Source organism: Coregonus clupeaformis, chromosome 26 (genome assembly GCF_020615455.1).
Source record: "Coregonus clupeaformis isolate EN_2021a chromosome 26, ASM2061545v1, whole genome shotgun sequence".
Lineage (NCBI taxonomy): Eukaryota > Metazoa > Chordata > Actinopteri > Salmoniformes > Salmonidae > Coregonus > Coregonus clupeaformis.
Genome location: NC_059217.1, coordinates 45,221,853 through 45,234,999, shown reverse-complemented (window position 1 = coordinate 45,234,999; position 13,147 = coordinate 45,221,853). Strand labels below are relative to the sequence as shown.

General features: G+C 44.1%; 1 protein-coding gene across 4 annotated transcripts in view; it reads right to left on the bottom strand.

Moving 5' to 3' along the window:
• LOC121540745 (anoctamin-5) overlaps window positions 1–12,606 on the bottom strand; it is a 114,744-nt gene extending 102,138 nt beyond the window's left edge. For 2 of the 4 annotated variants that reach the window (XM_045207882.1, XM_045207883.1), the window contains exons 1-2: window positions 12,310–12,605; window positions 89–168 (exon numbers count right to left, since the gene is read on the bottom strand). In XM_045207882.1, the coding sequence (XP_045063817.1) occupies window positions 89–168; window positions 12,310–12,388 (159 nt within the window). In that variant the 5' untranslated portion in view covers window positions 12,389–12,605. Of the gene's footprint in view, window positions 1–88; window positions 169–12,309 lie in introns of all 4 variants that reach the window. The other 2 variants (XR_005995540.2, XM_045207884.1) reach the window with 2 other exon arrangements.
• Between the last annotated feature and the right edge of the window lie 541 nt (window positions 12,607–13,147).

The following is a 13,147-nucleotide window of genomic DNA, read 5'->3' as shown; positions in this document are numbered from 1 at the left end:
TCCACTGATTCCGCTCCAGCCATTACCACGAGCCCGTCCTCCCCAATTAAGGTGCCACCAACCTCCTGTGATGTCTGAGTGTGTTTACCTCTGAAGGGTCAAGCTGGGGGTGGGGAGAGTCATCAGTGTCGACGTCATGGCGATTGTGGTGGAAGCCGTTGTTGTCCTCTGAAACACATAGTGATAACCAATCAATCAACCAATCAATCAATACCGTTATTGTCCTAGTTGGGGAAGTTGTAGTGGAGATCCATTGACATAGGCTACTTGATCATACTTGATGTCATTCAAGGAAAATACAGACTAGCAAATACAGATGAGGACGTAGTCACTCTATCTATAAATAATACAGATGAGGACGTAGTCACTCTATCTATAAATAATACAGATGAGGACGTAGTCACTCTATCTATAAATAATACAGATGAGGACGTAGTCACTCTATCTATACATAATACAGATGAGGACGTAGTCACTCTATCTATAAATAATACAGATGAGGACGTAGTCACTCTATCTATAAATAATACAGATGAGGACGTAGTCACTCTATCTATAAATAATACAGATGAGGACGTAGTCACTCTATCTATAAATAATACAGATGAGGACGTAGTCACTCTATCTATAAATAATACAGATGAGGACGTAGTCACTCTATCTATAAAGAATACAGATGAGGACGTAGTCACTCTATCTATAAATAATACAGATGAGGACGTAGTCACTCTATCTATAAATAATACAGATGAGGACGTAGTCACTCTATCTATAAATAATACAGATGAGGACGTAGTCACTCTATCTATAAATAATACAGATGAGGACGTAGTCACTCTATCTATAAATAATACAGATGAGGACGTAGTCACTCTATCTATAAATAATACAGATGAGGACGTAGTCACTCTATCTATAAATAATACAGATGAGGACGTAGTCACTCTATCTATACATAATACAGATGAGGACGTAGTCACTCTATCTGTAAATAATAACGGCATGGAAAATACAATTACACCTGTTGTCTAACAATGTAATTACCCCTGTTGTCTGACAATGTAATTACCCCTGTTGTCTGACAATGTAATTACACCTGTTGTCTGACAATGTAATTACCCCTGTTGTCTAACAATGTAATTACCCCTGTTGTCTGACAATGTAATTACCCCTGTTGTCTGACAATGTAATTACACCTGTTGTCTGACAATGTAATTACCCCTGTTGTCTAACAATGTAATTACCCCTGTTGTCTGACAATGTAATTACCCCTGTTGTCTGACAATGTAATTACCCCTGTTGTCTAACAATGTAATTACCCCTGTTGTCTGACAATGTAATTACACCTGTTGTCTGACAATGTAATTACCCCTGTTGTCTGACAATGTAATTACACCTGTTGTCTGACAATCTAATTACACCTGTTGTCTGACAATGTAATTACCCCTGTTGTCTGACAATGTAATTACCCCTGTTGTCTGACAATGTAATTACACCTGTTGTCTGACAATGTAATTACCCCTGTTGTCTAACAATGTAATTACACCTGTTGTCTGACAATGTAATTACACCTGTTGTCTGACAATGTAATTACCCCTGTTGTCTAACAATGTAATTACACCTGTTGTCTGACAATGTAATTACACCTGTTGTCTGACAATGTAATTACACCTGTTGTCTGACAATGTAATTACACCTGTTGTCTGACAATGTAATTACACCTGTTGTCTGACAATGTAATTACACCTGTTGTCTGACAATGTAATTACACCTGTTGTCTGACAATGTAATTACACCTGTTGTCTGACAATGTAATTACCCCTGTTGTCTGACAATCTCTTGGTTCTCCACTCCATGGTAATAACAATGGCACTATTATAAAGAAATGTAATGGGGACAGCTGTGTGTGTAATGGGGACAGCTGTGTGTGTAATGGGGACAGCTGTGTGTGTAATGGGGACAGCTGTGTGTGTGTCAATGTGTGTCTATCTGTGTGTGTGTGTTTGTGTGTGTGTTTGTGTGTGTGTGTGTGTGTGTGTGTGGTATTTTACATTTCTTGACTCAAGAATCTAAATAGAGATTAAATAACCGATGGGCTCTTTATGGTTGTACACACACATGTACACACACACACACACACACACACACACACACACACACACACACACACACACACACAAACACACACACACACACACACAGACACATGCACAGACACACACACAGACACATGCACAGACATATGCACAGACACATACACACACAGACACACACACAGACAGACACACTTCTAACATTGTTACAATGATGAAGTGAAGAGTGTTTCTAAGGCAACAGTGGTGTAACGATACAGTCTTCCTAGTTCTAAGTTTCTACTGAGAGTAACCTGCCAAATAACCACTTCCTCTTTCCAGCCTTTTACAACAACGCCCAAAACAGACTTACTTTAACGCTTTACTGCAGTGGGCTAAATCAGGGTCCCACAGATTGTTTCTTGGTAGTCTTAAACAAATCTACTTTGAAACAAAAGTGTACACCTCACACACATGGTTATGGGCTTAAAAAAAGAAGACACCTGCACCATGTCAGATATAGAGTAGAAATGTATTCCATTTTGAGTTTTCATCCCAATATTACACTTTATATACATGACAGAAGACTGAAATATAACAAAACCGTTTGATATAGAAACACCGGATTTTCGGCTGTTTTTTAAAATAATGTTTATTAATGATGAAAGTTATGAAAAATATGAATAACCTTCCACCCACAAGGTCATTAGACTGCAGGAAACCTACGAGGAAAATATTGGGCCTACTGTGGTACGCCAGGCTTCTCGGGGACGTCTCTCTCTCTCTCCTCTCCTCTCCCTCCTCTCTCTCCTCTCCTCTCCCTCCTCTCTCTCCTCTCCTCTCCCTCCTCTCTCTCCTCTCCTCTCCCTCCTCTCTCTCCTCTCCTCTCCCTCCTCTCTCTCCTCTCCTCTCCTCTCCCTCCTCTCCTCTCCCTCCTCTCTCTCCTCCCTCTCCTCTCTCCCTCCTCTCTCCCTCCTCTCTCTCCTCTCTCTCCTCCCTCTCCTCTCTCTCCTCTCTCCCTCCTCCTCTCTCTCCTCTCTCCCTCCTCTCTCTCCTCTCTCCCCTCTCTCCCTCCTCCCTCTCCTCTTTCCATCCTCTCTCTCCTCTCTCTCCTCTCTCCCTCCTCCTCTCTCTCCTCTCTCTCTCCTCTCTCTCCTCTCTCTCCTCCCTCTCCTCTTTCCATCCTCTCTCTCCTCTCTCTCCTCTCTCCCTCCTCCTCTCTCTCCTCTCTCCCTCCTCTCTCCCCTCTCTCTCTCCTCTCTCCCCTCTCTCCCTCCTCTCTCCCCTCTCTCTCCTCCCTCTCCTCTCCCTCCTCTCTCCTCTCTCCCCTCCTCTCTCTCCTCTCTCCCTCCCCTCCCTCTCCTCTCTCTCCTCTCTCCCTCCTCCTCTCTCTCCTCTCTCCCTCCTCTCTCCCTCCTCTCTCCCCTCTCTCCCTCCTCTCTCTCCTCTCTCTCCTCCCTCTCCTCTTCCTCCTCTCTCCTCTCTCCCCTCCTCTCCCTCCTCTCCTCTCCCTCCTCTCTCTCCCTCCTCTCTCTCTCCTCTCTCTCTCTCCTCTCTCTCCTCTCTCTCCTCTCTCTCTCCTCTCTCTCCTCTCTCTCCTCCCTCTCCTCTCTCCCTCCTCTCTCTCCTCTCTCTCCTCTCCCTCCTCTCTCTCTCCTCTCTCTCCTCTCCTCTCCCTCCTCTCCCTCCTCTCTCTCTCCTCTCTCTCCTCTCACCCTCCTCTCCCTCCTCTCACCCTCCTCTCTCTCCTCTCTCTCCCTCCTCTCTCCTCTCTCTCTCCTCTCTCTCCTCCCTCCCTCTCCTCTCTCCCTCATCTCTCCTCTCTCCCTCCTCTCTCTCCTCTCTCTCCTCCCTCTCCTCTCTCCCTCCTCTCTCTCCTCTCTCTCCTCTCTCCCTCCTCCTCTCTCTCCTCTCTCCCTCCTCTCTCTCCTCTCTCCTCTCTCTCCCTCCTCCCTCTCCTCTTTCCATCCTCTCGCTCCTCTCTCTCCTCTCTCCCTCCTCCTCTCTCTCCTCTCTCTCTCCTCTCTCTCCTCTCTCCCTCCTCTCTCTCCTCCCTCTCCTCTTTCCATCCTCTCTCTCCTCTCTCTCCTCTCTCCCTCCTCCTCTCTCTCCTCTCTCCCTCCTCTCTCCCTCCTCTCTCCCCTCTCTCCCTCCTCTCTCCCCTCTCTCCCTCCTCTCTCCCCTCTCTCTCCTCCCTCTCCTCTCCCTCCTCTCTCCTCTCTCCCCTCCTCTCTCTCCTCTCTCCCTCCTCCCTCTCCTCTCTCTCCTCTCTCCCTCCTCTCTCTCCTCTCTCCCCTCTCTCCCTCCTCTCTCTCCCTCCCTCTCCTCTCCCTCCTCTCTCTCTCTCTCCTCTCTCTCCTCTCTCCCTCCTCTCTCTCCTCTCTCCCTCCTCTCTCTCCTCTCTCCCTCCTCCCTCTCCTCTCTCTCCTCTCTCCCTCCTCTCTCTCCTCCCTCTCCTCTCCCTCCTCTCTCTCCTCTCTCTCCCCTCTCTCCCTCCTCTCTCTCCTCTCTCCCTCCTCTCTCTCCTCTCTCTCCTCTCTCTCCTCTCTCTCCCCTCTCTCCCTCCTCTCTCTCCTCTCTCCCTCCTCTCTCTCCTCCCTCTCCTCCCTCTCCCTCTCCCTCCCCTCTCTCTCTCCTCTCTCTCCTCTCTCTCCTCTCTCTCCTCTCTCTCCTCTCTCCCTCCTCTCTCTCCTCTCTCCCTTCTCTCTCTCTCTCTCTCTCTCGTCTCGGGGACAGGAGCGGCCATTCATATCGTCTTTGTTTTGTATTGTTGTTTTAATAAAGTACATAAAATAAAAAACAGAGGTAACTACAGTAAATTCCTACTTGTGTTTTAGTTAAGCTACAGAATACCTACAGTTGAAGTCGGAAGTTTACATACACCTTAGCCAAATACATTTAAACTCAGTTTTTCACAATTTCTGACATTTAATCCTAGTAAAAATTCCCTGTCTTAGGTCAGTTAGAATCATCACTTTATTTTAAGAATGTGTAATGTCAGAATAATAGTAGAGAGAATGATTTATTTCAGCTTTTATTTCTTTCATCACATTCCCAGTGGGTCAGAAATTTACATACACTCAATTAGTATTTGGTAGCATTGCCTTTAAATTGTTTAACTTGGGTCAAACGTTTTGGGTAGCCTTCCACAAGCTTCCCACATTAAGTTGGGTGAATTTTGGTCCATTCCTCCTGACAGAGCTGGTGTAACTGAGTCAGGTTTGTAGGCCTCCTTGCTCGCACACACTTTTTCAGTTCTGCCCACACATTTTCTATAGGATTAAGGTCAGGGCTTTGTGATGGCCACTCCAATACCTTGACTTTGTTGTCCTTAAGCCATTTTGCCACAACTTTGGAAGTATGCTTGGGGTCATTGTCCATTTGGAAGACCCATTTGCGACCAAGTTTTAACTTCCTGACTGATGTCTTGAGATGTTGCTTCAATATATCCACATAATTTTCCTTCCTCACGATGCCATCTATTTTGTGAAGTGCACCAGTCCCTCCTGCAGCAAAGCACCCCCACAGCATGATGCTGCCACCCCCGTGCTTCACGGTTGGGATGATGTTCTTCGGCTTGCAAGCACCCCCTTTTTCCTCCAAACAAAACGATGGTCATTATGCCCAAACAGTTCTATTTCTGTTTCATCAGACCAGAGGACATTTCTCAAAAAAGTATGATCTTTGACCCCATGTGCAGTTGCAAACCGTAGTCTGTCTTTTTTATGGTGGTTTTGGAGCAGTGGCTTCTTCCTTGCTGAGCGGCCTTTCAGGTTATGTCGATATAGGACTCGTTTTACTGTGGATATAGATAATTTTGTACCTTTTTCCTCCAGCATCTTCACAAGGCCCTTTGCTGTTGTTCTGGGATTGATTTGCACTTTTCGCACCAAAGTATGTTAATCTCTAGAAGACAGAACGCGTCTCCTTCCTGAGCGGTATGACGGCTGCGTGGTCCCATGGTGTTTATACTTGCGTACTATTGTTTGTACAGATGAACGTGGTACCTTCAGGCATTTGGAAATTGCTCCCAAGGATGAACCAGACTTGTGGAGGTCTACAATTTCTTTTCTGAGGTCTTGGCTGATTTCTTTTGATTTTCCCAGGATGTCAAGCAAAGAGGCACTGAGTTTGAAGGTAGGCCTTGAAATACATCCACAGGTACACCTCCAATTGACTCAAATGATGTCAATTTGCCTATCAGAAGCTTCTAAAGCCATGACATCATTTTCTGGAATTTTCCAATCTGTTTAAAGGCACAGTCAACTTAGTGTATGTAAACTTCTGACCCACTGGAATTGTGATACAGTGAATTATAAGTGAAATAATCTGTCTGTAAACAATTGTTAGAAAAATTACTTGTGTCATGCACAAAGTAGATGTCCTAACCGACTTGCCAAAACTATAGTTTGTTAACAAGACATTTGTGGAGTGGTTGAAAAAACGAGTTTTAATGACTCCAACCTAAGTGTATGTAAACTTCCGAATTCAACTGTACTTCTTTCTTTTTGTTTTAGCCTAAACTCACGTCACTCTCTTCTCTCTAATCCTATTATTCAATCACAGTGGGGCCTGAGAGTCTGAAAAGTACAGTTTAGTCAACCAGTAAAATAAGTGTACCTGGGCAGTCTGACCTAAAACACTTGTTTCCCAGTACAGAGAAGAGAAGGAAGAGGTCACTACAGAAGTCTGACTGTGACCAGCTTTGTCAACTTTTATGAGCGACTCTACTGTACAGCTGCTGAAAACATGTGGAACAGTGCACTACAGTGGAACAGTGCAGTACATGTGGAACAGTGCAGTACATGTGGAACAGTGCAGTACATGTGGAACAGTGCAGTACATGTGGAACAGTGCAGTACATGTGGAACAGTGGAACCCGACCCTTAAATCTGATTACTTTCAAAAAATTCTAACGTTTTCCAGAAACAAGCAAACAGGACACAAAGCAGGAAATCCGACCCTTGATTAATCCATGCAAGAAAGTGGCCAAGTGCACACTTGGGGAGAAAGGTGGAGAAATGGGACAGAGCCTTCAACACTTCAGACTAGAACACTTGAACAGCTGCTGGCTGGCTGGCATATTGTGCTCAGTGGACTACTGTGGAACACAGTGATGCAACACAAGAGCAGCGCTAACCCTTCTACACCAAGGGGTAGATTCTTGCACCCAAAAGCCACGCAGAGTCCCAGTCGGCCTCCCACAGAACACTCTTTGTTCCCCACAGAGGACAGTTGATTACTGGGGAAATAGCACAAGGACACAGGCCTCTCGGGACTCTCTTATCAACACAAGGATAGGGGAGGGGAGTGTATAGAGACTGGCATGATTCTGTCAACAGCCATAACTCTCTGTTCATAAAATACCACACAGCCAAGGAGGAGAGGAGCGTGGTGTAGCCTGCAGGCTCAGATAGTCAAGGAGTGGAGAGTTGTGGGCTAAAGGCTAACAATTGAAAATATCAGTTCTTTATTACATGCAGAATTATCTACAGGGTAGTTATCTAACATTTTAGTCATTTAGCAGACGCTCTTATCCAGAGCGACTTACAGGAGCAATTAGGGTTAAGTGCCTTGCTCAAGGGCACATCGACAGATTTTTCACCTAGTCGGCTCGGGGATTAGAACCAGCAACCTTTCGGTTACTGGCACAACACTCTTAACCACTAAGCTACCTGCCGCCCCAACAACTCAAAGGTTTTAATAGAAAGGCCAAGGCCCCTTTTAAGGTAGTGTTGTGTCGAGCAACCGTTGCTAATTATGCTGTGATGACCAAGGAGGACCCGCTGACGCTGAATTTTCATCATAAAGGTTTATTCATATCAAAGGGTTACAGCGTCGATTTCCAGATACCTGCAGATACCCGGAGAATAATCGCCCCATCTCAAATCTGATTATTCTGCTCTCCTTTGTCTCAACCAAGTATTTATAATCTTTACCCTGCTGTGGGTGGTTTCCCATACAGACCAATCACCTGTCTCCACACAACAGACTTCCTCTGTTCTATGGGGTGTCCCCCTAAAACTGCTCCCCAGATGCTCCCTCTAAGCTGAATAAACCTCCTCTCAGGTTCCATTTGAAAACGTTAGCAAAGTCATAATTCCTCAGATACTACAGTAGCTAATACACAGGGTTAAATGCCTAAATGTGGTGTGTGTATCCTTGTGGGTATCTCCAGGTTATGTCTAAAGGTACCAAGTACACAATCAGTTACAGCCGTAATTTCAACTGTACTGAGAGATAAAATGATAAATGTATTTTGAAGTGCCCAAGGCATCATGTCATTGACCTCATATCTCCAGGTTGTTAAGGAGACTACAGTAAACACTAGCCTGCTATTCTATGACTTACCTCAACCTAATGACCCCCTGTTCCCTGTGTAGTACACTAGCTTTGACCAAAGTAGTGCACTAGGATAGGGAGTTGGGTCCCATTTAAGACAAGTCACAATCTTTGTCCTACAAGCCGTCAGCTTGTTTGCTTTGCGTCTTACTGTCTTACTGTATTCTGCCAACTAGAGCAGCAAACAGGATGTGGTCACGCTACAGATGCAACTTCCTGCTGCCTGCGGGAGTGGCCGGTACACCGGAACCGGCGCACGCACGCACGCTAGTGAATGCGCGGGTCGGCTGTTTGTTCACTCGCACCCGCCTGCAATTGCATCCGCAAACGCCCGACTATATGTGATAAAGTGACAATCAGAGGCCTGCACCCGACCCTAACCCGCAAATATAGAACTTGCGCTGTACAGTCAGAGATGGCTTTACTATCTTTTGACAGGCCTTTTTAGATAGGCCTATGTTTCTGATTACAATACCCAACATTTTGGTAGGCTATTTGTTAGTCAACTTGTCTATAATTAGATACATGCAGCTTCTCTTCTGTCATTGTCCTATTTGTTGCCCTAGTAGACTAAATAAACCCTTGCTCACCACAATAATGTCATAAATGATAGAATGAATGCTTCAATCTAGTTTTCCCTTTCAATCTCTGCTTCACTCACGCTGCAAAGAGTTTAGGGACCAGGGTGAAAATGCAAGAACTTTTTTTTTTAAAGATGCTGAAAGAAAGATATCAAATTTCTCCACTCCTGTTCCCGAGTAAGATTTTGCATTTAGGGTAGCATTTTTTTTCTCCTGAAATATCTTATTATAATATGCAAATGATGCAATATCTGGACACTGGATGAAGTCAGCCTAAATATTTGAGTTTCATTTTGTTAAGACACTCCAGGACCGAATTTATGCAGAGCTGAATCTGGATCTTTTTTCATCTTTTAATACCAAATACATTTTTGGTGAGTTTTTTCAAAAGACAAAGTTATCTAGAACAATTCAACAATCAACAATTCCCTCTGGGCAAGTCTGGAGAATATATCTAAGGACAACCACACAACATTTGGTGAATGCAGAGGCTTCTGAAGCTGAGGAAAAGGAGTGTGTGGGAAGAGTCTAACTTTTGGGAAACGTCAGTTACAGACAAGTACACTGAATTTAGACTACCAAACGCCAAACACCTACAGTATTCAGTCCCAAATACCATCTCTACAAAGTAAGTTACTAAATATAGTCCAGTTTGTAACATTCTCTATGAAAATGGGCTTTTAAATAAAGTGTCATTTTATGTAATGAGCTTTGAAATAATTGATGTATGTTTACTTTTTGAAAATACCAATATTAATGGACCAAAATACCCACAAATCTCAAAATTGATAGGTAGATTAATTTCAGCCTGTGGCGCCTGGCCTTAAACGGGCCTTGTGTTGTTAGGCAACAAAGACACCATGTCAGTGTTATCTGTCCATTTACAATTTTATGAAGCTGTTCTTCTCTAATCTCTCCTTCTCTATCCTAATCTCCATCACCATGGTGATATACCAAAGACTGTAAAAAAAAGAGTCACATGAACTTTGTCCAACACCATCACCCACTCACTCTGCATTGAGTCATTGGCTCATAGGGCCCTAGTCAAAAGTAGTACACAATATAGGGAATAGGGTGCCATTGGCTGTGTTAAATTTAGTGCACTATAGAGTGAATAGGATAACCTGGGCTCTGGATTAAAGTAGTGCACTACATAGGGAATAGGGTGCCATGGGCTCTGGTCAAAAGTAGTGCACTACATAGGGAATAGGGTGCTATGGGCTCTGGTCAAAAGTAGTGCACTACATAGGGAATAGGGTGCTATGGGCTCTGGTCAAAAGTAGTGCACTACATAGGGAATAGGGGTGCTATGGGCTCTGGTCAAAAGTAGTGCACTACATAGGGAATAGGGTGCTATGGGCTCTGGTCAAAAGTAGTGCACTACATAGGGAATAGGGTGCTATGGGCTCTGGTCAAAAGTAGTGCACTACATAGGGAATAGGGTGCTATGGGCTCTGGTCAAAAGTAGTGCACTACATAGGGAATAGGGTGCTATGGGCTCTGGTCAAAAGTAGTGCACTACATAGGGAATAGGGTGCTATGGGCTCTGGTCAAAAGTAGTGCACTACATAGGGAATAGGGTGCTATGGGCTCTGGTCAAAATTAGTGCACTACATAGGGAATAGGGTGCTATGGGCTCTGGTCAAAAGTAGTGCACTACATAGGGAATAGGGTGCCATTTAGGATGTAACCTGAGTCATTCTCAATCACATCTCAGGCTTAAGTACCATAGACGTCTCTCTGTTATAACCTCTACATTATAAACTGGGTGGTTCGAGCCCCTGATTGCTGATTGGCTGACAGCCGTGGTATATCAGACAGTATACCACTGGTATGGCAAAACATTTATTTGTACTGTTCTAATTACGTTGGTAACCAGTTTATAATAGCAATAAGGCACCTCTGGGGTTTGTGGTATATGGCCAATATACCACGGCTAAGGGCTGTATCCAGGCACTCTGCGATGCGTCGCGCTTAAGAACAGCCCTTAGCCATGGTATATTGGCCATATACCACACCTCCTCGGGCCTTATTGCTTAAGTCAGGGTTTCCCAAACTCGGTCCTGGGGCCCCCCCTGAGTGCACGTTTAGGTTTTTGCCCTAGCACTACACAGCTGATTCAAATAATCAAAGCTTGATGATGAGTTGGTTATTTGAATCAGCTGTGTAGCTAGGGCAAAAACCAGGACCGAGTTTGGGAAACCCTGGCTTAAGTAACTACTGTACTAGGGTTCGGGTTAGGTTTAAGTATCATAGACCTCTCTCTCTCTCTTTTGTAACTTCTACAGTAAGTCCTGTACTAGGGAACATGGTTACAGACAGACATCTAACTGTATGACGCTCTGGATAAGAGCGTCTGCCAAATGACTCAAATGTAAATGTAAATGTAAAAAGAATGCTGGGGGTTTGGGGAAACATTCAAAGTAATCCATATCATCTGATATACAGTATTACCATAGGTGGTAGGCTATAAAACAGTCCATTGCTTTACTGACAAAGTTCTGCTCAGCAGCTGTAGTGAACTTTTACTTGTAGCCTGTGTATATGAAAGGCTATTCTGTATTCTGAAGCAGGCAGAGTATTTCTTCCAGCTCAGGGGCAGCTCAGAGAGAGAGAGAGAGAGAGGGGGGTGGGGGGTACTGACTAACAACATGACCATGTTAAGCCTAAAAAGGAATCCTCGACAAATCGGGGTCTGACCATGAGGCAAGCCTGGGCATTGTGTTAAAGGGGAGGTCCGAAAACCGACACTTTACTCTCCGGACAAAAACTGATTTAACAATGACTATGCTTATAATACACAGTAAAACGTTGACCAGTGGTAAAACATAAAGTCCTGGATGGATTGAATAAACAGCATTATTATGATATTTGATCGATGTCCATGTTCCTGCATAGTCAGTATTTCTTGTATTTTGAGAAATCTTGAAGAGGTTGCTGATATTTTCAACCCTATCAATTTGAGTAGTCTACTGATCTGCTGTAATTCAACTTCTGAAATAATGGCTCTACTCAATAAAATGGTCAATTGTCTGGGTCTGGGACATATTCATTTGTACATGACCTAACTCACGTTAACGGTCCCTACAGTTGAGTTGGTCTGCATAGTCACATTAAATGCGTAACTGTTAGGCCTATAAGCAACAATGTGACTGTATAAGCTACAGATCAATCTACACCTCATATCTAAAGACAAATAACCTACTAATTTGATTATCACGAAGCCGTAAACGAGCAAGCAAGAGCATTGGAACATCAACCAGTTCTGCCTGCATTGACACAAGTAGCCTATACAAGTAGCCGAAACAATTTACCATCACATAGGGAGTTCAGGCTCATCTCAATCAAAGTTTCGTCACCACTCTTTCCCGTTAGTCGACTCATGTCACTCATCTTGCCGAGCCCTTGCGGATCGCAGGTCGGCCCAGTGAAAAACAAGGAGGATCGGGTCTCTTTGGAGTCAGGACTCTGTCCGTCCAAGCCCACGCCTTAGGCTCCGGACTCACTTTGAGCGGTAAATGTACTGCTACCTTCCCAAGATGTATCTTGAAACTGCGCTCAAGAGACACCACCAGACCCCCAACGCCCCATGACAAAAAAAATAATAATATCCTCATTAAAGGGGAGGGGCTTGACTCCAGGACCCCGTCCGCACTGAGATGGTTACGTTCAACGGTTACAGACACACATGCATCGTTTGTAAATTATGTCTGAATGTTGGACTGTCCCCCTGGCTAAAAAACAAGAAAATGGTGCAGTCTGGTTTGCTTTATGTAAGGAATTTGAAATGATTTATACTTTTACTTTTATTTTTTATACTTAAGTGTATTTTACTAATTACATTTACTTTTGATACTTAAGTATATTTAAAACCAAATACTTTTAGACTTTTACTCAAGTAGTATTTTACTGGGTGACTTCACTTTTACTTGAGTCATTTTCCATTAAGTTATTTGTACTTTTACTCAAGTATGAACATTGAGTACCTTTCCACCACTGAAAAGGCTTGACATATAAACAAGTTTTAGCTTGATAAACTTTTACAAGTTCCTTAAATAGCTAAATACAAATGCCACATGGAACAGCTCACAGCAATTTGCGCATAGAGCTCGCCAGATTGTAGTCCTAAAACCCAAAGATGAGTTACTTCTG